The sequence below is a fragment of the Paroedura picta genome, chromosome 3 (assembly GCF_049243985.1).
Source record: "Paroedura picta isolate Pp20150507F chromosome 3, Ppicta_v3.0, whole genome shotgun sequence".
In the NCBI taxonomy this organism is placed as follows: Eukaryota; Metazoa; Chordata; class Lepidosauria; order Squamata; family Gekkonidae; genus Paroedura; species Paroedura picta.
The window spans coordinates 160757648-160785394 of NC_135371.1; the positions used below are offsets into that span (position 1 = coordinate 160757648).

At 47.9% G+C, this 27747-nt stretch overlaps 1 protein-coding gene across 16 annotated transcripts in view; it reads left to right on the plus strand.

Moving 5' to 3' along the window:
- LOC143833348 (homeobox protein Hox-D3-like) overlaps positions 1 to 27747 on the plus strand; it is a 146937-nt gene that overhangs the window by 108768 nt on the left and 10422 nt on the right. For 3 of the 16 annotated variants that reach the window (XM_077329056.1, XM_077329054.1, XM_077329055.1), the window contains exons 2-3: positions 3922 to 4300; positions 6942 to 8951. The exons of 11 other annotated variants lie outside the window; for them this stretch is intronic. In XM_077329056.1, coding sequence (XP_077185171.1) covers positions 3967 to 4300; positions 6942 to 7618 — 1011 coding nt within the window. In that variant the 5' untranslated portion in view covers positions 3922 to 3966 and the 3' untranslated portion in view covers positions 7619 to 8951. Of the gene's footprint in view, positions 1 to 3921; positions 4301 to 6941; positions 8952 to 9805; positions 9887 to 21808; positions 22066 to 27747 lie in introns of those variants that run through there. 2 more of the 16 variants (XR_013229605.1, XR_013229603.1) reach the window with 2 other exon arrangements.

Below are 27747 nucleotides of genomic sequence, written 5' to 3' on the forward strand. Positions count from 1 at the left end.
TATAAACATATGTATGTGGTAGTGATGGAAAGTGCTGTCAAGTCACTGTTGACTTATGGTGACCCAGCAGGATTTTCAAGGCAAAAGATATTCAGAGGTGGTAGGACATTACCTGCCTGTTTGTAGTCAGCCCGGACACCCTTGGAGGTCTCCCATCCAAATACTAACCAGGGACAAGCCTGATTAGCTTCTGAGATTGGATGGCACTGGGCTAGCCTGAGTGTTAGGGCATCCATCCATCCATCCATCCATCCATCCAATGAGTGTATATCATCTAGATATGAGTGCATCAAGGAATCCTTTCATTGGTCCACAGCTGCCCAGTCCACCACCTTCCCCAGGAACGCTAAGCTCAAAACAGGGCGGTAGTTGGCACGGTCCTGCAGATCCAGAGATGGTTTCTACAACAGAGGCCTCCTTTAGCCCACTCGGAAATACCCCTGTGAATAAGGACTGACTGATTATGTCCTGGAGGGGCCTCCCAATCCTTTCATTGGCCATTTTGAGGAGTCATGAGGAACAGGGGTCCAAGGGGCAGGCGGTTGGCCTCACTGAAGCAAGGAACCTATCCAGGTTGCAAGAGCCCCCTGAAGCATTCGTAGCATTCCCTTGAAGATACCCGAGGGGCCTCCTTTGCTCTTACTGTATTAACCATTGGTGGAAGGTTGTGCACTAGGTGGAGGGGCAAGGTTTTATTTGCGAAAAAACTCACAAAAGCGTCACAGCTTAGTGCCAATTGAGTACCACCTGAGTGACCTTCTTAGAGGGTGATAAGAGATGGAATCACCCTGAGCCTCTGGGGAGGGCGGTATAGAAATATAATAAATAAATAAATAAATAAATAAATAGTTGCGCTGGGCATGAGCTTGTGGACACAATGGAGGCTGCATTGAAATCCTCCTCTGCTGCCTTCACTGCCATCTCATCGGCTTTCATAAGACGTTCTTGCTGCTTTATCGCGAGTCTTCCTCCAAACTTGCTCTGACCATCTCAGCTCTTCCGATGGAGGGAGAAGATTAACATTACGATGGAGGGAAGAAGATTAACATTAGGCTCGCCGATACAGGAGAAGATGCCAGACACTACATGGAGGGCTGCAAAATCCCAAGGCAGGCAGAGCGCTCCCTTCCCCCCAGCCAAGTTGTGACATTGCAGGCCTACCATGTCCCCAAGAAAGCAGCAAGGCAGACTGGAGAGCAAGGCCGTTGTCAGCCCTCCTTCACAGATATTCTAAAGAACACATCTGTTCTTATGTGGAGATAAAAGGGGAAACGTGCAGGGCGGCTTTCTGCTTCCTGTTTCCCGCTTCCAGTGTGAGCAATGACTGACAATGACTGACCCCGCTACTTGGCCCTTCCCCATTAAAATTAGATTTTTATCATGGATTGAATTATTTAAGTTTAAGCACCCGAAGGTCTATCTTATGGAGATTGCTTGCTATTTCTCATGGATTCATGCTGTCTCCCTCCCAGCCTTCTACTTTCCTGCCCCCTCCAGTGGCAGAAGGTATGGCTATGGGGTGGCTGCAGTTGTGGAGTCATTTTTGGCTGCCTTGTTTTCTCTCTCCCCCCCCCCCCCCACTTTAGGAGTCTCCTTCCCCTTTCAGAAAACACCATTCCGATGGTAGCTCCTTCATCCCATTCTGCCTTGGGATGGGAGGGCCTCGGTTTGGCATTGCAATCTGTGCTTCGGAGAGATTTCCCGCCCTCACTTTGAGTGCTGCTTATATAAAATACCAGGCCGTGCATATGTGTGCACACTCTCAGTTGTGTACTGGTTAGGAGAAGCATACAAATGCTCCCTTGGCGGACAAGGAATCTCTCTGCAGTGGATCTGGAAGGGAGGTGGGGTGAGTCAAGAATATTGGAGGTTATTAATTTTTTAATATTTAAATCGATGCCCCACTTGGCAGACCTCTTAACGGCTCTCCCAGAAGCTTACAGCTCATAACAGTGCAAAAGGCTATAAAAAGGCAAAGATAAATTTGTTCGATTTGACAATAAAACAACATCTTGAAGTGATTCCCAGCTCCCAAATGCAAGGCAGAAGAAAATGCTTTTCACTGCTTTCTGAAAAGGGCAGAATTGGGGCATGTTTGTTTCAGCTTACCTAAGGATCACACACACACACACAACACACAACACTATGCTTTGCTAAAGGTTCTAGGCCTGTTTATGCTGCATACGTTAATTTTTCAAAAGCTATTTTGAAGCCAGGTTGTTTGTTCTTACTGTTTAAAGACATACCATTAAAAAAAAAATTATGTTCAGGGAAAGAACCCCAACACCACCCCAAGAATGCCCTACAGATAATTTCTGAGCAGTTCAAAATATATTTCAGCATGTCCCCCGGGAGAAATGGAGGTTGTGCGCTGCCTTAATGCTCATGCGTACAACTTGACACATGGATGCCTCCTAGAGAGCAGAGTCACTACAACTCATCTTCAAAGGAACTTACCTTCCAAAGGCCCTGGGGAGGCACCTTGATGAAAGAAAATCACAAGTGTAACTCATGCATACATTTTTGTTTAAACAAGGCATTTCCCAAAGGCAAAATACATTTGTTTATTCAATTTTTAACCGCCCCTTCTTGGCATAGCTGTCTCAGGACAGTTTACAACAATTAAAAAAAACCCACAATGAACATTAAAACAAGAATGGCATGTTAATAAAATTTAAAACCATTAAAAATTCTTATTTGCTATAGCTGCCAGCAATGCCCATCCACCCCTCTTGATTTCCTCCATACTTACAGGCATTCCCCATACAGCATAAAAAGAACACCTTCATAAGTAACCCTTTATCCCCCTTTCCCTTTCCTATTCTGAATCCCCACTCTTTTAGAGAGAGAGAGAGAATAGATAGACAGACGGACAGATGGACCGACAGACAGACAGATGATGGATGGATGGATGGATGGATGGATGGATGGATGGATGGATGGATGGATAGATGGATACCCACAAACCATAAGGACTAGAAACATGAATTGTTGGGGGTTGTAAAGAATCGAATCTGAATTGTGCCCAGCTACACATTTTATATTTTTTAGATGCTCCGACAAAATCGCAACACTTGGCCCTGCTGTTTCTCGTGCTTATGACACTTCCTCATGAGGGCATTGCCCTAAATCCCCGTGGCTGGAAACCCAGAAATGCAAAGAGGATCTGCTTTAAAATGTCCCTATGCATTGAGGAAAGCCAAAGGGGCTTGTGACACCCTGAAGATTTGTCCATGGCGTCATGAACCATTCTGACCCGGATGGTCCAGGCTAGCCCTATTGTGTCAGACCTGTGGAGCTAAGCAGGGTGGGTCCTGGTTAGTACTGGGATGGGGGAACCAGCAAGGAAATCCAGCCTTGCTACAAGGCAGGCAATGGCAATCCACCTCTGTCTCTGACCTTGCAAACCCTATAGGATTGCCATCATCCAGTTTTGACTTGAGGGCAGTTTCCACCACCAAACTAGCAGCCCTCCCTCTATCTTGTGACAACGAATTTCTCAAATTAATTACGCTTTGAGTGAAGAAGTACTCTCTTTGGTCTGTATCTGCTGTCCCACCGGATGCCCGTTAGTTGTAGGAGATACAGCAATATTGATGCCAAATGCCCTGTAAATATGTTGAACTAGCCACTAAAGACTCCCCGCCCGCATTTGTGCAGGAAAATGTCTGGAAGCAAATTGGTTTTGACTGCAGACAGGTTGAGGTTCAAAGGCTGTCTGTGTTTACAGATCACGTTCCATTTTCAGCAGGTTTGGCTCAGACGCCAGTAGAGTTGGTGAGAGCTTTTCTGAAGGTCTATTGACTTAGAATGTTTTCCTTTTGCTGGGAGGACACTTGTTTGGGGAAGATCCTTCCTCGGCAGTAGCTGGAGTTCTGTCTGCCATCTCATCTCCTGGATTCCTTTCACGTTCATTTCAAGGTATCCGCCTCCTTCCCCATTTCTTCAGTCAGTCAAGAACAGGAAATGCAAAAAGCTCCTCCCGAAGACAACCGAGGTCCTGTTAGGAGAGATTCTTTTAGTCAGCAATCATTTCTGGCTCCATTGGCACCCCCAGAACTAGAAACATCTACAGGGTCTCCAACAGACCAAAAAGGTACCGAGCAGGGATCTCTAGAGAGCAGCAATGATCGCACCGCAAGTCCGCAACCGCCTCCATTGGTTACTTCTTCCAAACCTCGTGGCAACTCCACCAATGGCAGCAGGAAAGGCCGGAATCACCATGTACCAAAGCAAGTCTTCCCTTGGATGAAGGAAACAAGACACAGCTCCAAGCAGATCAACAGCCGTCCATCTTCAGGTACTTTGTTCTATCGGTCCTCTCCTGTGGTCAGATCCAATACGCATCTCAATAACAGATTGCCCAGCATTTCAAATAAACGTTGATGCCAAGCTCAAGAGCTATTTGGTGGGTAGCGTGTTGGAGTAGGCTCAGAGCGATGTCGTTCACTGGGTGATTTTGGCCCAGTCAACATTTCTCTCAGTATAACCTCCTTCGCATAGTTGTTGTCGGCATTAAATGGGGAGGGCACCATGATGCATGCTGCCTTGAGATTCCTCAGAAGAAGAATAGGTATGATACTTCTTGTTAGTTTCATATTCTACTCTTTCTCCCTATATAGGGGAGGATCCAACCAGCTTTTTCATGGGAGTTATGTTCTCAGAAGTTATGTCTCCTTTGACCACCACTCTTTTGACCATACTGGAGATCAGCATGGACAAAAGTCAAGTGGTGGGGGGACTGTAATATGGAGGGTCATTGTGTGAGATTGAATGAGAAGGTTGGCCGTATCCAACCCATAGCTGCTAGATGGTTTCCTAGCCGCATTCCTTTGGCTTCAGCAGGTGTCTTCAATACATGTCTCCAGCATTTCCCCCCTTACTCCTTGGAAGTCATTTTAATTATTTATATTTATATCTTACTTTGTTCACTGATCGTCAAGCCATAGGATCACAATCCTTCAGTTTGCAAAGTTCTGTAAACTTTATGGTAGATTAGCTCCAGAGGGACATAACCAAGAACCTACCTCATAGATCAGTGGTCCCCAACCCACGGGCTGCGGCCCGGTGCCGGGCCGTGAAGACCTTGGCACCGGGCCGCGGCTCCTTCTTCCCTCCCCCCCCCGAAGCGAGAAGCGGCCGATTAGCTCGCGGCACAGCAAGCTTCTTGTTTCAGGAGGGGAGGGAAGAGAAGCTTGAGCTAAGCTTTAGCGGCCGATTTGCTGGCGGCCCGGAGGTGCTGGGAGGGGGACCCGCGGCCGCCGTCATGGCAGCGGCGCACACACGCATGCGCGGCAGTCCGCACATGCGTGTTTGCGCTGGGGCTGCCGCGTGTGCGCGGCCCCCCAGGCCGCCCTCTCCCCCCATTCCGCCGCAGCGGTCCGCAGCGGCTGAAAGCTTGCGGACCGCTGTCATAGATCACATTTCATCTTGCTTCCCCTTCCCAGCAAATACCTATGCACTGCCCCCAAAAGTAGCCCCTGAGCACCAGGAACAATGTTAGATACAACATGTGAGACTGCATGGATAAGGGGGATCTTTGGAAATGGCCTTTGCCCTCCTTAGTCAAGCAGAGCCTCTTTTCCACTTGTGGATTAAGCTTTTGTAATAATAATGCCAACAACAAACAACTTTATTTTTTAAGCCCACCCTTCGCAGTTGGCTCAGGGTGGGTAACAACAAGGCATATACCAGGGGTGGCCAAACTGCGCTGGCAAAGGATCATGGGAATTGTAGTCTGTGGACATCCGGAGAGCCACAGTTTGGCTATCCCTGTCATAAAATTACATTAAGTTGTGCTGAAGTCATTGTTTCTAGATCTTGCGCTAGAATTATTTTTAAAAGAACATTCATATCGCTTATTCATTTTTAAAAAAAAATTATTTAACAGAATAGTGGTTCTGTTTTGACAGATCAATGCTCTCTACCTCTTAAAAGTAGGATGGGTGGAGTCATATCTAGAAAGATGTACAAATATCAAGCCAAACACAGAAGAGGTTATACATTCGGATGTTGCAATCACAAGGACCAGTACCCCACTAGCCACTCAGATCCTCCCACTTTGTACAGTCACCAGTTTGTGGGAACAAAGGTTGCGTACATATTTACCATGTACACATAGCTCTGAACAGCACATGCAAACTGGTCATTAGATTTTTCAGGGCTAACATTCATATGTACCAAAGCTAGACATGCACAATAAATATGCACATTCTCGCGTTCACTCAGCATGGTGCTCACATATGTCAGAAGGCTCACAGGATCCCAATATTTGTGATTGGTAGACCCTCAGTATGAGCAATTGTAACATCTGGAAAGGGAGACAGATGGATGACAATATCCCCATGCTTTGAAAAGCTTGTCCACAAGATGTTCAGAGCTCTTTTTTAAGAGCATCCAGAATTTCATCAGGTTGCATGGAATATTATCCAGGTCTGTTTTTTGAACAAAGAGTCAGACATTTCCCCCTAAAATGCTTGAATTGTGCAAATGCTCACTGGTTCAGCACTGTCAAAATGTTTAACTATCAGGATTTCCCCGTGCTGTAGCTTCATTGGTATCATTACCCCAACACTTCCTCCTCCCCTTGGGGAACAAGTCACATGAGGGATCCCAGCCAGTCATGTGCCATGTGGTGATCAGGGTGATGTCACCATTCTATAGAGCCAATCAGATCTGGCTATGTGCTGTTGATGGACGGAAGTAACTGAGCGTGAGGGAAATACATATGACCAAGCCGAGGTCTTCAGAAGGATCACTGAAGATAGTCCCCACCGAAAAGATGAGGTGGGTTTTCAGACAGACAAAACTGTTTGCCGAAAACTGAGCGATTTCAACTCCGCTCTAAATCGGTACCCGAATTTGGGCAGTATATAGCATACGCATTTATACAGGTCATCAGGATTCCAGCTGAACCGAATCTTTTTATTCCCTCGATTTAGACCCCCGGAGCTCTCTGCCCAGCCTCTCCTCCCCCAAGAGAGTCCGCACGGCCTACACCCAGACCCAGCTCGTGGAGCTTGAGAAAGAGTTCCATTTCAACCGGTACCTATGCCGGCCACGCAGACTGGAGATGGCCCGGCTCCTGCGGCTCTCAGAGAGGCAGATCAAGATCTGGTTCCAGAACAGGAGGATGAAGTACAAGAAAGACAGCCGGGCCAAGGGGGCCACGAGGAAATCCCCGAGCCGGAGCCCCCTGGTGAGCGACTACTACAGTCAGACGGAGGCCGACTACGAGACGGCCGCTCTGGGCTCATGCAGCAAGGGCCCAAGAGAGGTATACAGCTCAGCAGCCTGTCCAGACCCCCTCTTTGACAGCCCCTTAATGGCTGAATACGGGCCCCTCTCTTTGCACGAAGGTCATCCTTACGGACCTCCGGTTCTGCCAGGGAGCCCGAACGAGCTGGGAGAAAATTACCTGGGAAATGCGCCTGAGGCTGACTCACTCTTCAGCTTCCCTGACTGCTCCTCGGCAAACCTGGACTACAGCTGTGTGGCTGAAATCCCCGTCCAGCACCCGCTCGGGCCTTCCGACTCCCTTCCCATTTACACAGACTTAACCACACATCCTGTGCCTCAGGGAGATTCTCAGGGACCTGTAAATCTTATGCATCTGTGAGGGGGCTCCCTGCCATGGAAACCAAGCAGGGGAAATTGCTACAGTCCTATTAACTCATTAAAAAATACCTCTAAGTGCAACCACGACCGTCTCTTCCCTCCTCCTCTCTGCTCACCCATTACCTCCTATTTATTTCGCTGTACCGAATGTTCATGGGTGGGGGAGAGGTCCTTGCTGGATGTTGCAAAGTTTTAACATTCAAGTAAGAGGGGATTGGGGTCCTTCCCCCCCCCCCCAATGAAAAAAGGTCTGGTCACGGATTGCAATAAATCTCCTTTTTATAAAACAGACAAAAAAGGCTTTTGTGAATGACTTTGCAAAAAGATGACCATTATCTCAGTATTCAGCTGTTTACCAGTGTTTTGGAAAGGGTAGCACTGGGGGGCGGGAATACAAAACAGTAATCATAGGAGGTCTAGTTTTCAGGCATCCATCTTGTAAAATGCTTTAACTTGAATGGAGTATTTCCGTACCCTGTTTTTGCCCAGCGCCTCCATTCCCCTACTGTGATCTTCCTGGCAATGGGGTGAAATCCACCCTTTCTCCTGTTTGGTTCCTAGTTTTCACAGCAAGGACTGTCCAAAATCCTTTGTCTTTTTACGGCCGAGCATCTGATGAGCATTTATTAACAAATACCTTATGATAGTGTGCACATCACCTTGTGGTCAGCAAATGAAGGACACAAGGTCAAATCTGTCCTCTTATCAGGCTGGAAGAATTTTACCCAACTCCTACTTACGCAGATTTTTGGCTGGGTTGCAAAATTCTTCATGCCACTTAGCCAGTTGTTACAGCTCCCTGACTAACCACAGGTTTTTCCGTCACAGTGCCCAGGACTGGGAGCTTTGAGTTCAAATCCTCACCTTGAACCAGTCACAGTTTCTCCGCACGGCCTACCTCACAGAGCTGTTGTGAGGAAAAACTGGAAGAATTGTGTTTGCCGCCCCGAGATCCTCAGAGGAAGGGCAGGGTTCAAACACCTCATGGCAAATTCCCTAAAATGATCATCTGTTTCCACACAACGCTAGGAATGTTCAAATTCTCTACCTCCTGGTACCCATTTCACTGGGATGTTTCTGTTAAGGAACCTTTGCATGCTGCAGAGGATTCCAGGGGAATATTTTAGGGCACACTCCCATTCCGAGGGATGTTGACCAACTACCAGGCCTCACCTTGGCTCTCAGAAGATCCTATAAACCACCCTGGAAAATGTTCCATGCCTGAATCTACTACGGACTTTCTCACTGAGCTTCTGATAGGCTTCCAAGGAACTCCGGGGTTCCCCAGAATGCCATTTGAGAAACCACTGCCTTATATTATCCTTCTCTCTACACCAGGGGTAGTCAAACTGCGGCCCTCCAGAGGTCCATGGACTACAATTCCCAGGAGCCCCTGCCAGCGTTTGCTGGCAGGAGCTCCTGGGAATTGTAGTCCATGGACATCTGGAGGGCCGCAGTTTGACTACCCCTGCTCCACACTTTTTGAAATAAGCTTGAATTGTGGTGGGAAAGAGGCCAGTCGGCTGCGTCCTTGTCTTCCGGTCCCTTCATCCCACAGGCCTTGAGCCACCAGGCGTCCCCCATCCCTGTTGTGAAAGCCGGCCATCGAAGGCTCTGACGGCCAGCAATCTCCGTGACAAGAAACCCTTCCTGGAGCATCTCCTAAACGCCGAACCTGCCTCTTAAGAACCCTAATACCTCTTTGCAAACGCAGCAGCGGCCCAGAAATCACCTGCGCCAGGCCGCAGAACGGCAAGCCAGCGGCTCGCTCTGCAGGGTCATTGTCTTCCAGCCAGACAGGGCCCAACCCCCGCCCCCAACCGTCAGGACGAGGAGCCATGCTTTTTTTTTTTTTGCCGTGGGGCTGATGCATCTCCACGGGTTTATTTTTTGAAACGACGGCCGGGCTCCCTGCCTCTCTTTTAATGTACTGTTTTGATACTGGGGAAATAAAGAGGCTTTTTCAAACAGCATCGGGAGGTTTTCTTGGCGCGGCCCGCTTGGTTTCCCTCCACGAACACTGCTCTGTTGTTCTTAGAATCACTTTGCCATCTTGTAGTGTACTAGGGGCTGGGCCTCACCCTTCCCTCACCCCCATTAATCATCGAGACAGCACGTACTTCAGAAGGCCTCTAGCTCTTTCATCTCCCAGTTAGTATGCAGCTCTGGAGCTTAGCGGGCTTGGGTGGGTTTTTTTGTTTTGTTTTTGTTTTTTTCCCCCCCGACTGGCCCCCGCCTTCCATGAAACCTCCATTTCCTGGGCCTACAGGTTAGTGAGACCTTCTGTCTTCCTTTGCAGGGTTTCTGGAAGGGCCAGCGTCAAGTTACGAGACTTCAGGGTGGAGGCCCCAAGTCCAGTTTGCAAAAGCGAATCCAGTTGGTTTATTGGGGTCTTTGGGGGGGAAGGTCTGTGTCTCGGTGTCAAAATAAGGAACCAATTTCCTCCGAAAGTCCCAGCTTGAAGCGCCGGCCACACAAAGCAATGGGCCTTCTGCTAGCTGCAGATCATAGACTGCCCTTGATTTGCCATTGGGGACATTTGTTTAAAAACCTCATAGGCATATATTACGAACACTGTTAAGGTCACAGCAACTATCGTTCTGCGGCAATCAGGGATCGGTATGCAATGCACTTCCCAAGTTGGAATTAAATTTGGCTCACATTTGAAATCTGGAGGGGGACAAACCGGAATTCAAACCTGCTGTGGGAAATGTGAAATTATTTTCACATTTTTTTTTCCAATTTGTTTTCCAAGTCGGCGGAAGCCGAGGGCTTTCCAAGTTTTGTTTGTTTCAGGAGGGAAATGGACCACCTGCCTAAATTGTTCCTACTGAAACAAAGAGGATTGGATTGAATTTTGGATCTCTCCTGCCCATAAATTTCAAGTCTTGTTGGTTCTTTTTTTTTCTCCAGGTAATGCTGCTAAGTACCAGTCTGAGAAATTCAGCATTTATTACATCTTGTGATTAAAACTTGAAGTCTAAGAGCATGCATGACTGGGAATTGGGGAAGGGAAATAAATACCAGCATGCAAATTCACATTTTTACAAGGAAATGCGGCTCTAGAAGAATTTGATTGTGATCCCCTCGCTGTTGTTTTCTGCTCAACTAGCCATCTAGTGTGGCCATGCTACATCTTGGGATGCAATGTCTGCATTAGTGCTGTGGTCATAATTTGCGATAGCGTAGACCACTGGTTCTCAACTTTTCTAATGCCGTGACCCTTTAATACAGTTCCTCGTGTTGTGGTGACCCCAAACCATTAAATTATGCAAGTGTTCTTTCACGGAAATTAAACCGAAGCTGGCCACTGGGGTGAAGATCCATGGTTCATGATTGTATATAAATGTTTTTTTTTTCTGGGGTTTCTCAGTTCAGTTCTGCCTCTTGTTCCACCATGCCGATCTCGCTTTTTTCTGCTGCTCCAGACAGACGAACGCTCTGTCTCAATCTACCCCGCAAGGCTGTTGTGTGGATGGTGTCCCCTGGCCAAGCTGCTTGCCCTGCTGCAACCCCTGTGAAAGGATCTTTCGACCCCCAAAGGGCCCCCAGGTTGAGAACCACTGGCATAGACAATCCAGCGCAGAGGTATACCTTACTAACTCATAGAGGTCAATGGGACTTGGAAGGGCGCAACTCTGCTTAATTGATTGGTACAATCAATGAGAGTATGAGAGTATGAAGCTAGAAAAATTTCATCCTTCCCCTGTAGGTGTGGTGCAGTCCATTCTACCCCCTCATGGTGGTACAGTCCATTTTTGCTCCGGTAGCCCTCTGCTACATCCTTCTCTTGTGTGGGTAGATCAGGACCCTGGAAAGCTGCTGCTAGTCCCAGTGGACAGAACCAGGGTAGATGCACAGATGGTCTGTCTCAGTATTGGTTGGCTTCCTTTGTTCATCAGAAAACTTTCCGTTTGGCATCTCCCCACAATGCCTCCCAATTGCTCCCGACCCCACAACTGCCTTTTGCTTCTGTGCAGGAGGGGCTGGCGAGACTGTTGCAGAATGGATGTCAACTTTGACTTGGGAAATTTACAGAATGGGGCAGGGGACAGGATGCTGCCTGGCGATGGTGGAGTTTATTATTATCATTTTCATGACTGTACTTTTAGCCTGCCCTTCCCCAAGGTCTCGGGGTGAGTTACAACAAATAAAACTATGCACACCAACATTTCATAATATTTACATATAAAATCTTAACATTAAACGACTAATAAATCTAGATTCTGAGAATACGAAATGCAAACTCGAACCTTCCAAACACGCTTGCACGGATCTGAGGAGAAAGGAGGGTCCAGTGTAAAGAGCAGTCTCTCTCAACCTGAGTCTTATGCAATCCTGGGGTTTCTTGACGACCCTGGAAGGGCTTCCTGAATGGGTGGGAGTTAATGAACTTTTAAATATATTTTTAAAATCTATTAAGCATTTATTGGTGATATCCCCATGTATGAAATTGGGGTCACTGTGAGTAGGCAGGTAGTTATGACTTTCCTGCATTGTGCAGGGGATTTGACTAGATGACCCTGGAGGTACCTTCTAACTGTATGATTCTATGACTCTCATCCCACAAGTGGCCAATGATGGTCCTGGAGGGGGTGAGAAGGGGAGGAGCCTTGGGTGGACATGTCTAAAGCTATGCTTCCCGACCATATTCTGCATGATCGCACTTCTTCTGAAGCCTGAAGAACGTTTCAGTGGGGTTCTCAATGGTCAAAAAGTTGACTGGGTTAGAGAGATGTCAACTCCTTAATAAAGTTGGTGGAATCAGGCAGGGGGGCCGGTGGACTCAGATGAATCTCAACCATCGGCCCAATGGAACAACTCCATTTTACAGGTCCTGCAGAACTTCTTAAGGTCCCACAGAGCCCTGATCTCACCAGGTAGAGTGTTCCACCCAAATGAGCCAGGATGAGAAGCTTTCTGATGAGCAGTTAAAGGAAAACAAAGAAAAGTGGAGCACCATTACCAGCACTATCCCTCTTATTTTCAGGAGACACTTCTTCCTTGACCTTGATGATTACATGAAGGTGACCCTCAGATTGGTAGAGGCTCTCCAGGGTTTCTGGCAGAGGTCTTTCCCATTGCCTACTGCCTGTTTTTTTTTAAACTGGAGATACCTGGGATTGAACCTGGGATCTTCTGCACACTGAGCAGATGCCCTGCCACTGAGCCACAACCCTCCCCTCTGTCTTGTCAAAGGCCTGGCCTGCACAGACAGCTCTTTATGTTGCTATATCTCTTCCTGGACTCTCCCAAACGTTCATCATTATAATTTATTGCCTTTGTACACTACTATCCCAATTCTTCCATCTCAAGGTTGCTGGCATAAGATTCCTAGGTGGGCTCCCATACAGTCCCAGACTAATAAGGTTGCACCCTCCAACCATACTCCAGGACCTGCAGAATACATGTCAGAAACACAACCTAGTGAAAACCAACTGGAATCTAGCTAGTCAGGGAGAAAGGTTCCGGGCTGGCCTGTATTCTTGCCAACAGATATGTGAGCAAGCTATAAAAGGGTGGCAGGTAACCTGAAGTGGACAGCCATCTGACGGAGAGGCTGATTCTGTGAAGGCTTAAGGGGGTGGCAGGTTACAGTGGATGAGCGATAGGGTTGAGTGTGTCCTGAATAGTACAGGGGGTTGGACTAGATGACCGAGGAGGTCCCTTCCCACTCTATGATTCTACGGACCACTGAGCTGTGTGTTTTTTTCCCCTCAAGTCTTACAAAGGCTCCAAATCAAGCACTGAGAAACTAGCATTAATTTTCCAAAGTCAAACACTTTTTACTCCCACTGGCAGGGAGAGAGAGAGAGAGAGAGAGAGAGAGAGAGAGAGAGATTGCTGCTGCGGTGATAACAGCTCTCTCCCTGGGAAGAAACCTTCGAAGAAACTGCCGAGTTTGCAAACATTAAGTATCTGTGAAACAACAGCCAAGGCAGCTTTGCACACAAAATGAAAAGGCGGTGGTGCAGATAAATGTAAAATACATTGCCGCTGCTCTGGTTGTTTCCCGTGGCATCAGGCAATTACGATAACACAACTTTCAACTGTATTTCATTGTATTCCCTCTCTTAAAAGATGAATGAGCCACCGGTGCAATCTACATATTGTAATTAACTGATAAATATTTAATAAGGGCAAGAACTTTATCCTTCTTTGGTCTTCCCAGAAACAAACTTGGAGTTGGTAGGAATTTTTTTTAAAAAACAAAATTAAAGACTTTTCTTTTTCTTCAGGCTTTTGGAGCTTGGATCTAGCAGTACAATATAGTAGGAGAACTTCCCAATCAACTGCATCTTGTAACTTTAAAAGCTATCTGGGATTCTTGGTCATTGAAATCTGTAGAAAAGACCCCAAATTTTCCACTGAACTGAAGGGTGTCATAAGGGTGACTCATCCTACTATTCCTTCTGATGAAACAGGTTCTGCAGGTTTCTGCATTGTTAAAAAAACAAAAACAAAAACCCGCCTGCAATGCTCATTTGACCAGAAATAAAAGCAGGACAAGAAAAAATATGTGTAGGGATGTCATACTCCAAATACATCCAATGTCCTTGTGTGTGATTAAAAGTACCTATTAGCAATCTGTGGGTGACACATATGGTTGCCAGGTGGGGCCTGAAGATCTCTTGGAATTACAACTGATTGTAAGTCAACAGAGGTCAGTTCCTCTGGAGGGTAGACTCTGTGACACATACCAACTCCACTGAGGTACCTTCCTAAGATCCATCTTCAGATTTCTAGAAGTTTCCCAACCTGGAATTGGCAATCCTGTGAGGGATAAGGCCACTCCAGAGGCATGGATCGCACAGAGCCTGGAGGAAGCTCCTCATATTGAAGGAGGCTTTCCCCAGGGTCTTTCAGCATGCCATCAATTTAACATCATACTCACCCCCTGCAGACTCTATATTCCAGGCGCTCCACATGATATTGCCAACCTCCCAAATCTGGCCAGCAAACTCCTTGCAATATCCGCCATATTAAAGCGCAAGTTGGTGAATCCCAAAAAGTGGATTCACCAACTTATAAAATTCTTTCCCTCAGTGGACAACCAACAGACTACACACAAAAGAAGTGTAGGGAGGCAAAGAAGTGCTATCTATACCTCCAATGTCCCACCCTTGCACCTGCCTCCCACTCCCTTCTTCCGACTGAATTTCTTTTTAAAGGCGAACTGCCTGGAGCAACGAATGGATGTACAAGTGTGCAGGCAAAGCCAAAAATAATTTTTTCCAGAAGTTAAAACACAAAGCATGCCTCTCTAAAGTCCCTCCCAAAAAATCAGAAATGATTTAAATTTTTAAGACTCAAGACGTGTTTCCATAAGGGGTGATGTTCAAAAAGCACTATGCATCTATGATTAGATGCATAGATGTTTAAACGGAGAACTATTAATAAAAAAAAATTGGCGGGCATTGCGGGACCTTTAAAAACAGTAGAAAGGGGGCTGGCTGTCTAGCTTGATTAACAGGCAGAAGAGAGTCGTGTATAAACCGCGTTAATCTCTTCCGCCATTTCCAGCAGCACTTGTGGAGGGTGAGAAGCATGAAAAGGTGGCAGAGACAGCAAGAAGGTGAGGACTGGCCAGGAGGTGGGATAATATTTAGCACTATGCCATTCAGCTGGCATAGCGCTATTTTTAGCAATGTGCAGAAATGGCCCAGGTTTTCCTCCAACTAAAGTGATTCTTCCATTGGAGGAAGGCTTCACACATCACTCCGTGGAATGGCAGGATACAGGTCAGTATCCTGCAGGAACAAACAGCCCTAAATCCACGATGGCCTCAACTAGGGATCGCCTGAGCAGTCGTCTTTACTTTCCTGCAGTATTCCAGTGCATGCCTTTTCAAGCAAAAGCCTGCCATAAGCGAATTATAACTCCATTGCTGGAATTAAATCAAAAATCTGTGCTAACTCAATTCTATCTAATATGACGGAAAGGTCAGAAGGGATCTTTGTTCCACTGCAGGCTCAGGATTTCAGTAATGAATGCTTTGGCAGCCCCACTCCCCTGAACCCCCCCCCCCCTCCATCCCCACTAATGGACAAAGCTATAACCACAGCTTGCAAATGGCTTACTGCAAAGGGCTTTGCTGAGGCCAGGGGAGGAAGTAGCATGCCTTATCTTTCCATATTTCTGGGTTGCTCCGCACTGCAATCTGTAGTCTTCTCCGTGCCTGATTGATCTTCATTATCATACGCAAAGGTGTGTTTGGATGTGCGTAAGGGCTGAGAGGATCAACACAGTGAAAGTGGGAATAAATCCTTATTGGTCTTGAAGGTGCTATTGGACGCAATTTTTGCTGGAGTAGAAATGGGAAACAGTGTTTCTATGCTGCACTTTGAATCCAGGTCAAGGTGCAGAAGCCACCCCCCCACCCTCATTTCACCTTTAAAATGCATTGTTCCCAAATCCCCATTCATTTCCCCAGATTTCCTCCAATTCTTTGCATTCCCTTTCTCCCCCTGAAAAGGTGTTCCCACCCTCCATTATTCCTTCTGCCTTCAGAAGAAGAGTACGCTTTTATACCCCACTTTTCCTTACTCTAGCGCGTCTCACAGCAGCTTACAATCACCTTTCTTTCCTTTTCCTACCACGGGCACCTTGTGAGGCAGGTGGGGCCGAGAGAGTTCTGAGAGACCAGAATTTGCTTGGTGATCTTTGTTGTGCCTGCTGCATTGCAACACTGCGTATTAGGTCATGATTATTCGCATTGTACAGACTGAACAACAACAAAAAAGACAAAAAGGGTAACATTGGTCATTGGTCAGCTGGCTTAAAAACTGCACGTGTGCGTGTGTCTTCAGAGTCTGAGAAAGTCTTTCTCAAACAGGATCCCTTTTAATAGGGACCAGGACAAAACTATTCATCCTTTCTCATAGCCCTTAAAAACAACAGCAAACAAAACGGCATTCACATTACTTTCGTCAGGGACAGCCAAACTGTGGCTCTCCAGATGTCCATGGACTACAGTTCCCATGAGGCCCTGCCATGGACATCTGGAGAGCGACAGTTTGGCCATCCCTGCTTTAAGTAGTTTGAATCAACAAAGTTTTATTCTGGGCATAAGCGGAAGTGTGTCTGCATGCAAAAACTTATACTGACATTATGGTTTGCTGGTCTTAGAGTGCCACTTGACTCAAACCTTGATCTATTGCTTCAGACCAACATGGTTACCTACTCGAATATCCTTTAGGTTGTGGAAACATTTTTCTCCCGTATACCCATGTGCTTGACATGCACACAAGGCGATGTTTTGACACGAAACTGGTCTTCAAGAGCAGCTCCAAGGGTCTTGGCTTCACTATGATTTCAGGCAGACCGTGAGGGGGAGGGCAAGAAGGGATGAGACAGCTCTTCAGCCCTGCTGAAGGTCAGGAAGGATCTTCCTTTGGATGTAGATCTAGGGTTACTGGGGGAGTTGGGGGGAGCAGGCTGGAAATGGCTTGCATTCTGCAAAGGGTTGGACTAGATCAGGGTTTTGTGAAACCCTGGGGTTTCTTGACAGCCCTGGAAGGGTTTCTTGAATGGGTGGGAGTTAATTAATTTTTAGTATATCTTAAAATTCATTAAACAGTTATTGGGTGATATGACCATATATGGTCATGTTGACCTGCCCCCCCCCCCCCCATCTCCATGGCCAATGATGGGCCTGGAGGGGGTGGGAAAGGTAGGGACCCCAGGTGGGCATGTACACAGCAGGGCTTCCCAGCCATATTCTGAACAATTGTGCCACTTCTGGGGTTTCTTGAAGCCTAAAGAATGTTTCAGGGGGTTCTCAATGATAAGAAGTTGAGAAAGGCTGGACTAGATGATCCTTGGCTTCTTTTCAGCTCTGTCTTTTTGTGTTTCAGATCACTGCACGTATGAAAATTAATTTTTCTCTTAAGGCTCCAAAGTACTTCTCATTGGTATGGATACACAAAAGCCACTAACTGATCCCTCCTTGTCTCTTTTTGGAAGGATATAGGCTAGATATCAGGAAAAAGTTTTTCACTGTCAGAGTAGTTCAGCAGTGGAATAGGCTGCCTAAGGAGGTGGTGAGCTCCCCCTCACTGGCAGTCTTCAAGCAAAGGTTGGATGCACACTTTTCTTGGATGCTTTAGGATGCTTTGGGCTGATCCTGCGTTGAGCAGGGGGTTGGACTAGATGGCCTGTATGGCCCCTTCCAACTCTATGATTCTATTATTCTATGATTCTATGATTCTATGATGCTTGAGTGCTATATGTGAGCTCTGATGAGGCTGGTTCCTGGTCAGCTTTGCAAGCAGTATAAACTTGTAGTAATATTTGTGTCTATATCCAGATAGAACAGGGAGTCAACCAGTGGGCACATAAGCAGACAAGTTTTTGTTCCAGTGCACAAGAATCAGTAACAAAATTAGAATTGCTTTCTAATTTCCCTTATCTGTTCTCTTGGCCTATATACCTTTTTATTCAGAGCAGCAAAATCAGTTTCGGTTTTCATTTACGTATTAAGCTGATGTGGCTTCGGGTCGTTTCCACAGCTACAGATGAGTCATTAAGGGGTTCATTATTAGCTAGCTGGATAAAGGCATTACAGGGCACTTAGGAAACCTCCTCGGGTGATGGTCCCACCCAGCTCTTCTCCTTCCCGGTCACCCATTCCACACCTCATGCAGGAGTTGTGAAGCTTGCTGCCGGCAAGGAGACAGTTCAAGGCAGGCTTCTTCACCCAAGGTTTTATCCTTCTGTCCTCCTGATAGCCTCCGTCTTCCCTCCCACCTCACTCTGCCCTTTCCTTTCAGTATCGAGGAGTCTAGTTCTGGTTGACATCCATCTGCATTCAGCCCACAGGAGCTTTGAGTGGGGCAGAGGTGAGGTCATGGTGCACGGTGCGTTCAGACTGCAGGCGCTTTCACACAGGCGAAGTCATGCAGTTTCCATCCACGTCAGTGACGGTTTGCAAGTGGACATAGCCCTTCCACACAGCAACATCCAGTTGCAAAGCGCATTAAAAGGGGATGGGAAATGCATTATTTAGAGCAGTGGTCCCCAACCTTTTTATCACCGGGGACCAGTCAACGCTTGACAATTTTACTGAGGCCCGGGGGGCGCGGGGGGGCAGTCTTTTGCCAAGGGATATCGCTGCCTGAGCCCCTGCTCCACTTGCTTTCCTGCCGGCACCCCCAACTTCCCGCCACCCACTGGGGGCGCTGCCAGCAGCAGCTGCACAGTGCCACATCAAGGGGGAGCCCCATCCATGGCGGCCGCTGGAAAGCACCAAAGGTGAGCCGGCGGCAGAGTGGCAGGGCAGCCCCCGAGGCAGCAGCCGGGGAGGAGGATGAGGAGCCGCGGCCCGGTACCGACTGATATACGGACCGGGACCAGTCACTGGCCCTGGGGTTGGGGACCACTGAACTGTGAGGAAAAGATGCCCAGCTCTTCGCTTTTGTCAGCAGAGCCCATTCCTGGCCTTCAGCAGGTTTGGTGAGGGCAACACCACATGCTTTGTATATTGGGAGGGGGGGTGATACGCTTGTCTTTTTAATAGAATCAGGGGCCAGGTGTTCTCACTTTTTATGCTAGAAGGAGGGTGTGCCTCTAATGGGGTGTCACTTGAGAGTTTCCTTTAGCCCAGTGGTTCTCAACCTTCCTAATGCCGCGACCCTTTAATACAGTTCCTTGTGTTGTGGTGACCCCCAGCCATAAAATTATGCAAGGGTTCTTTCACAGAAATTAAACCAAAACTGACCAATGACGTGAAGATCCATGGTTCATGATTGTACATGAATTAGATTTTTCCTGGGGTTTCTCAGTTCAGTTTTGCCTCTTGTCCCACCATGCCGATCTCGCTCTTTTCCGCTGCTCCAGACAGACGTCTGCAGGAGGAGTGGAAGAGTGGCACCCGCCCCCCCAAGTGGCTCACCCCTCCGTGACCCCTGTGAAAGGGTCATTGGACCCTCAAAGGGGTCCCGACCTCCAGGTTCAGAACACTGCTTTAGTCCAGTGCTCCAACCCTGGGGTCACTTTGCTCCCAGTGTACTGCAACCTCCTGTCCACTCTAAGTTACTTACACCATGGCCTACAGACACCTGCAGGTTGACTTTGTATAGATGACCACATGTGCCAACAAGTAGGCTTGCCAACCTCCAGGTGGTGACCGGAGATTTCTCACTATTACAACAGATCTCCTGAGGTCAATTCCCCTGGAGAAAAAGGCTACTTTGGAAGACACTGTGGCATTATAGTCCATCAAAACCCCTCCCCTCTCCAAACCCCACCCTTCTCAGGCCCCAAATCTCTGGGTATTTCCCAACCTATAGCCGGCAACCCTAGCAAAGAAGCCCTCCTTGATCAAACTGCCATGGCAAGAGCTTTTCTATTGCTCACACAGTGCTGCTTTATCCACCGGGTCAGTTCCTATTTGACAGTAGCCTTCCTCAGCTTTTTGACCACTGAGAAACCCCTGAAACATTCTCCAGGCTTCGATAAACCCCCAAAGCGAATGGTGTGATCGTGCAGAATATGGTTGGGAAGCACAGCTGTGGACATGCCAGCCGGGGCCCCCCTCCCCTCCCCACCCCCTCCAGGCCTCTCAATGGCCATTTTGGGAAGGGTGGCTGGCTCGAGGTGACCACATACGGTCATATCACCTAATAAATGTTTAACTAATTTAGAGAATATATAAACATTAATTAACTTCCATCCGTTCAGGAACCCCTTACAGGGCTGTCAAGAGACGCCAGGGTTTCACTAAAGCCTGCTTTTCAGGGTCGTCTATTCAAAGGACGAAAAAGCTGGGGAGGGCGATATATAAATTGAATGAATGAATGAATGAATGAATGAATGAATGGATGGATGGATGGATGGATGGATGGATGGATGGATGGATGGAAGGAAGGAAGGAAGGAAGGAAGGAAGGAAGGAAGGAAGGAAGGAAGGAAGGAAGGAAGGAAGGAAGGAAGGAAGGAAGGAAGGAAGGAAGAAGGAAGGAAGAATCAAGCACATCAAGCACATGTGCACCGACACTGGGGACTATAACAGCGGAAGCACATGGATGTAGCTCACCCTCCTGCACCGTCTCCTTTGGTGGTTCCCCTGACAAGTACTAACCAAGGCTGACTTTGCTTAGCTTCTTTGCTCTGTTGAGATCAGGCTGTACCAATCACCTTCCTCCCTGCGCTGGTCATACTGGTAAATGAAAGCCACACTAGGAATCTCTGCCTGTTTCCTCCACCGCGTCAGAGAGCCCGGCTCCATCTCTCTGCAGCTCGTTCTGCCACACGATAAGAAGGGTGTAAATACAGCCATTCCAGGGGGCTAATATGATCCGGGAGCAGTCAGATCATTACTTTATAAATGCTCCGGAGCGACGATGACACTGGGGAAACGATACGAGTCGTCCAAGACTGAACATCGCTTAGGATAATATGAGGTTCAATCGCAGGCCTATTTAGCATGCGGTTAAAAAAGAAAGGGGGGGGGGAGAACAACCTCTTTGACTTTCTACAGAGAAGCAGCATCTCAGTGCCGGGCCGTGGGAGCTGAGCAAACGGCGATAACAGCAATCCTAAATAAATAAATAGGCAGTGGAGCGTTTTATAAATCTCTGTTATTTATCGCCATGCCAGCCTCCTTTGCCGGCTAAAGCGACTCGAGCCTCCACCTCCGAGGAACACCGCAATGCCTCGGCAACTCTTTGGGCAAAGTTGAGCTCTGCTAAACAGCACGGATTTTAACGCTGCATTCTAATTCTCCTATTACTGTCATAAAGCCATTTGTCAAAATGCCCTGGGAGACTCCGCGGACGTCGGCCCCGTAATACTTTTTATTGCCGGACTAATCTTTGCAGATCGAATTAAGACCGGGGGACTTGATCAGCGGATTGCGTTGGGTGAAGGGTGACGTGTGCATTTCATTTGTCCTGCTATCGAAAGGTGCACGGGCCTTTGCTCTTGCCGCCCGCCACCGAGGCCAGATATGCCCATTACGGCGTAATCAAATCGCCTTTAAGAGGCTCGCTCCGTGGGCTGATGCTGGGAATAAAGCAAGATGAATGTCGCCTCCCTCTCCCCCCCCCCCCCATCTGCAGAGCAGAGGCAATTTCTTTCCCTCCCGATATTAATTCTCCTATTAAATTAAATAACACTAAGGGTTGTAGAGCATTCATTAACCATCACTGGCGCCTCGGCTTCCTGCAGTGTCAATGCCATCCTCATAACGCCACGCTAATTAGCAACAGGCGAGGCGAAGTTGCGCGCCTGCCTTTCCTTATTAATTACTCGGGGAAATAAACAGACTTGCTCGTCTGGCGGTAGGGTTCTTCTAACAGCGAGAGACAACAGGGCCTCGCCAGTGGGAGGCCAGGCCGGGTTCCGGAGGAGCGGGGAAGGTGTCAGTTAAACGCGGCCAGCTACTTCGCCCGGTGATTTAGATTATCGCCGGTGACCCAGCCGGCGGAAGGCAGCCCGTATAGTTCAGGTAGTTAACAAGCCCTTGCTTTTGCAGATCCGGGTATCCAAACCTGAAGGGTTGTCAAAGACATAGATGGTCACTGTGCTAGTCTGGAGGGAATGTCTTTGTGTGTATGTGTGTGGGGTGTCACAGGCTAGGATGCCCTGGGGTAGTCAAACTGCGGCCCTCCAGATGTCCATGGACTACAATTCCCATGAGCCCCCTGGCCTAGACCAGGGGTAGTCAAACTGCGGCCCTCCAGATGTCCATGGACTACAATTCCCATGAGCCCCCTGGCCTAGACCAGGGGTAGTCAAACTGCGGCCCTCCAGATGTCCATGGACTACAATTCCCATGAGCCCCTGCCAGCGAATGCTGGCAGGGGATCATGGGAATTGTAGTCCATGGACATCTGGAGGGCCGCAGTTTGACTACCCCTGCCCTAGATGATGTACGGTGAGGGTGGATAGATGCAGCCCCCAAAGGGAAATTCCTGGGGTCCCTTGCAAGCGTGTGGTGCAGGAGGAAAGGAAAGCTGTTGAGCAAACAGGGGCTCTGCAAGATGCAGTGGGAAGAAAAGGTGGAACTGCACACACTGGATATTGCACTGGGTTTTTTTTTTTTTTTTGCAGCTGGATTTTTCCAGTGTGAAACAGGAAAATTTGCTTTGAGTGTGCATTGAAAGTGCGTTTTCCGACATGTGTGGAACGAGTCCAGCATGAGGGACCCTGTGAATGGGAGGGTAAAAACCAGGTGGTGCTGGAGTTCCAAGACTGAGGTCATTTATCCCATGGAAACAGCTGCAGAAAAAGAGGCAATCTGGACGGCAGATGTGGTAGGGGGGAAGGGGGGAGACGACTGTTCCCGTATGCCATTTCTCTGATCGGGAACGCTACCCCCAAGGCTTTCTAAATCCCCAGGAGTGAGAAAAAGTCCAGCACCCTGATTGTGCTCGAAGATGCCCTCCATCAAGACTGTCGCTCTGAAAGGCCATTACATATCAAGGGACTGGCACAGGGTAGGAGAGGGTTAGAAGAAGAAGAAGAAGAAGAAGAGTTGGTTCTTATACGCCGCTTTTCCCTACCCGAAGGAGGCTCAAAGCGGCTTACAGTCGCCTTCCCTTTCCTCTCCCCACAACAGACATCCTGTGGGGTGGGTGAGGCTGAGAGAGCCCTGATATCACTGCTTGGTCAGAACAATTTTATCAGTGCCGTGGCGAGCCCAAGGTCACCCAGCTGGCTACATGTGGGGGAGTGCAGAATCGAACCTGGCATGCCTGATTAGAAGTCTGCACTCCTAACCACTACACCAAACTGGCATCTCCCAGTGCCGCTGTTCCTACCAAGATCAGAATGGACACATATGCACATACCTTTTGGCTGCTTTTTAGGGGCAAACTGCATACCTGGTGTTCCAATGCCAGATATTGCATGACCCACATAAGCTAGGCATGGGGAAAACATGGGGGGCAGAGATGCACCACGGGGGCAGAGTGAGCAGCTGGCCAAGGTCGTCCACGGCTGAGTGTCCAAGCCGTGTTGGTTCCTATCGACCAAAGTTAGGAGACAAACAAAATGGTGCCTCCCTGACCTTTCACTTTTGACATTCAGGACAGTGGTTTATCCAATCAAATAGCTAGTAGAACAAAGTGTGAGTCCAGGCCAGGGGTACCTTTATGACCAACCGAATTTAATTCAGGGTATGAGCAAAAGTCAAGTGTGCCTGTACTTGAAAGCTTACACCCAGAATTAAACCGTGTTGGCCTTAAGGTGCCCCCGGCCTGCAACGTGGTTCTGTTGCTTCAGATCAACACTTCCGCCAACCTCAAAGGAGCTAGTAGATCAGGCCTGATGGCAACTGATGTATTTAAAATTCTCATCCTCCCCTGCGGTTCAGAGCGGTTTGCAATGAACGTTTTTCATAGTGCAATACAAGGAACATTTGGGACAGACAACATTTCAAGATGGTGGCACTTGTAACAATAAGATATTTAGCACCACACTTGAATATTAGAACATTTCAGCCCCACAACTCATATAACTTTGGTGATCACTGGGCAGCAGGAGGATCCTCAGACTATGTTTTGCCCTGGGCTCCAGGCTTCCCTCCTGCAATTCAGGTGGAGGGAAAAGGTTAGGTGGTGACTCCAGATCCAGGTAGGCTGTGAGAGGGTTAGGGTGTGTGTGTCTGTGTACTGGGGGGGGGGGGTGATGTACATCCTCAGTGCATTTTGACCTGGGATTATTTGCAGATAAGATTGCCAGTTCTCAGTTGAGAAATACCTGGAGGCTTTAGGGGTGCAGCCGGGAGTGGCGGGATTTTGGGCTGGTGGTGGTGGGGAACTCAGTGGAGTCTAATGCTATGGAGTTCCCCCTCCAAAGCAGCCATTTTCTCCAGGGGAACTGATCTCTCTAGTCTGGAGATGAGCTATAATCCCGTGAGATCCCCCAGCTACTGGCATCCCTGTTAAGGGAGAAGAGAAGACCTCTTACAATGGCATCCCAAACAAACTGACATGCTGCTAAGACCTTTGAAATCAGTAGGCTCGGAAGTGTGCAACTCTGCTTAAGACTGCACTGGGAATCGTCCTGCTGCCTAGCAGAAGGGCTGGTGTGTTACTATTTACCTTTGACTCCCAAATGGTCACAACCTGACTTCAATGTAGCTCAATTATAAAGGTAAAAGGTAAAGGTATCCCCTGTACAAGCACCGAGTTATGTCTGACCCTTGGGGTGACGCCCTCCAGCGTTTTCATGGCTGACTCAATACGGGGTGGTTTGCCAGTGCCTTCCCCAGTCATTACCGTTTACCCCCCAGCAAGCTGGGTACTCATTTTACCGACCTCGGAAGGATGGAAGGCTGAGTCAACCTTGAGCCGGCTGCTGGGATTGAACTCCCAGCCTCATGGGCAGAGCTTTCAGGCTGCATGACTGCTGCCTTACCACTCTGCACCACAAGAGGCTCTTGTGCAAGAGCTCAGTTATACTTACGGGGAAACAGCGGGTTTTTCCACTGGGCACAGGATCAGGCGCAGCTTCCAGCAAGCATCCTTTGTGGGACGGGCCTTTCATTACTACAGTTTGGCAAGCGGCCGTGTTTCTGCGTCACATTTGTTTGTTAAATTACGTCTTAAATAAACATATCAAAGGTAGAAATGGAAAATACTTAATGCAAATCCAAACAATGTTTCCATCATACCTAATAAATACTTCCCAATTACTCTGTCTGACCAAAGCAGAACACATTATCAATATTAACTCTACACTTTTGCTTCCAATAAAGGTTTCAGTGTTTCCCCAAAAAACATTTGTCAATTTGTCTGCCTCCCATATGCTTTGACGACATTCGTCAACTTGTCCATACCTGCCAACATTCACTAACCAATCTCTAATCAATGGGAAGGTATATTTTTCACGCTAAGGCAATTAAGATTTCGGCAGATCATTTACATACTGCGAAAAAACAAGGAGTTGTAGTTGTTGACAGTCTCCAGTGAATGTCAATCATTATCACATCTCTGGAGAGCACTTGAAATCTCATTTTCTAGAGGGTGTGTTTTTTTTTAAGGAATACTATGGTGAATTCTGAGGGCCATTCCGCACAAGGACCAATGTTGCCAATTGCTTTCACAAAGCAGAAACACAATTTTAAATAGTGGAATCTCGGCGTTCCACATACCTGCATTTGTAGTGGAATCCAGTAGCATTTCATTTGTTCCCCACAGGTTTCCGGTCTCACAGGAATCGCTAGAAAGGAAGGGATTTTTTTCTGTGCTTGTTCCCGCCCCTAGCCATCAATCAAACGGAACAGCCAATGGACGGTTGTTATCATGCTCCCGAAAAGCCCCTTTCCCTTTAAAAAAACACACACACACGTTTCAACGAATACGCCTTGATTCTTCGCAACGTAGAGACCCATCTAGCTGGCATGTGAGCTGGTGATTCATCATTACCACGCTTCCCCGAGTGGAAAAAAAAATCCCCCCCCCGCACGGGTGTGATTTTTGGCCGAAATTAAAGGGAACTGGTGAACAGGGGGTTGTGTTGTGCTTGGGGACTTAGGGGAGCTTTAAAGCACTTCTGTGGAGGGACTGTAGCCGGAGAAGCCTCGCTGGGTGAATGAAGCCTCGCTGGTTCGTTGCTTTCCCCGCTCCAAGGGGAAAAAATGGCGATCGCTTCGCTGGAAGTTTGGAGGAGAGAGCCAGGGAGAGGGAATTTGTTGCAACCACTACATTGAGAACGCACATGTCTTTTTCGCAAGAGTTGCAGGTTGTTGGCAAGAGTGTAGCGATTTTCTGAGGGTGAATCCACTTTTCCTGATTCCCTGGAAATCGCTACAACGAAACGATTTTGGCGCTAGTGTTGCAGGAGTGTTGCAGATTGCTCATGACGTCATGCGGAACGTAGTTTTAGTGGCGAAAACAAAATGTAAGACTAGTGCTATATTAAAGTCGTGCAGAATGGCCCTGAGAGTCACTCAAGTGGATTATTGCAACCGTAAACTGCAGTATCAACTTTGACAATCCCAGATTTATTTTATAAACTTAATCAGTCATTCCCCATAATAAGGTAATTCATACTCTACCTGATGGGCCCTCACTGAGGGATATGCCTCCAATAGGGAGAGGGCAGTCCCCCACTGAGGACCAGTTGGGTTTCCCCGCCCCTGTCCTCCTCCTCTTTTCTTCCTTAGTGCTGCTTCCAGCCACTTGGCTGGAGGAGGAAGAACCAGCAGAGTAAGCTGGAGAGTCAGGGAGGCTGGCAGGGTGTAGTGCCAGTCCGGGCCTGGCATGCCATGCTTGCAAGTCTCCTGCCCACCCAGCACTGTGGGAGGCCAGACGTCTGCACTCCATGGTGCCATGCTGGACCTTATTGCTGGGCCACCATGCTTGCTTGCCTCCTGCCTGTCCAGCAGCATGGGAGGCCTGCTCAGAGGCCCACTTTTAAAGTGGGCTTTGATACTAGTAAAATAATAAAGGTCAACTGATGCAGTCTGTGGGTTGGATCTGGCAATAGCTCAGCAGATCTTATGAGGCAGAGGGATGCAGGGAAGACCATCAACTCTTGCACCTATAGAACTTTCCATCCAATCAGTCCAACCAGTTTGCAACATTCACTGCACCATTGGGAGGATTGTCAATATTACCTCGAGAGCCATCAAGTCACAGATGCTTTAGGTTGATTCTGGATTGATCAGGATGTTGGCCAGTATGGCCCATTCCAACTCTATGATTCTATAGCTGTAGCTGGACAGATACTTATCCTGTATGCTTTAGGCTGATCCTGTATTTAGTTTTATTTATTATATGTATATACCGCCCTCCCCGGAGGCTCAGGGCAGTTTATATGGAACATAAGAACAATACATGAAACAGTCTATAACATATGAATAACCATACAATAATATTAATAACTAATAGTTATAACAAACAGTGCATTGCAACAGTGCAAAACAGGCACAGAACACTCTGGTGGAGTTCTGAGAGGGAGGGGTGGAGCAGGGACATTTCAATCGCTGTTGGTTATTCCTGGTCTCAACCAAATGCCTGGTGGAAGAGCTCCTTTTTGCAGGCCCTGCGGAACTGGGAGCTCATTCCACCAGGTGGGGGCCAGAACAGAGAATGCTCTGGCCCTGGTCGAGACCAGGTGGACTTCTTTAGGGCCAGGGACCATTAGCTGGTTGGTAGCGGTGGAGTGCAGAGCTCTTTTG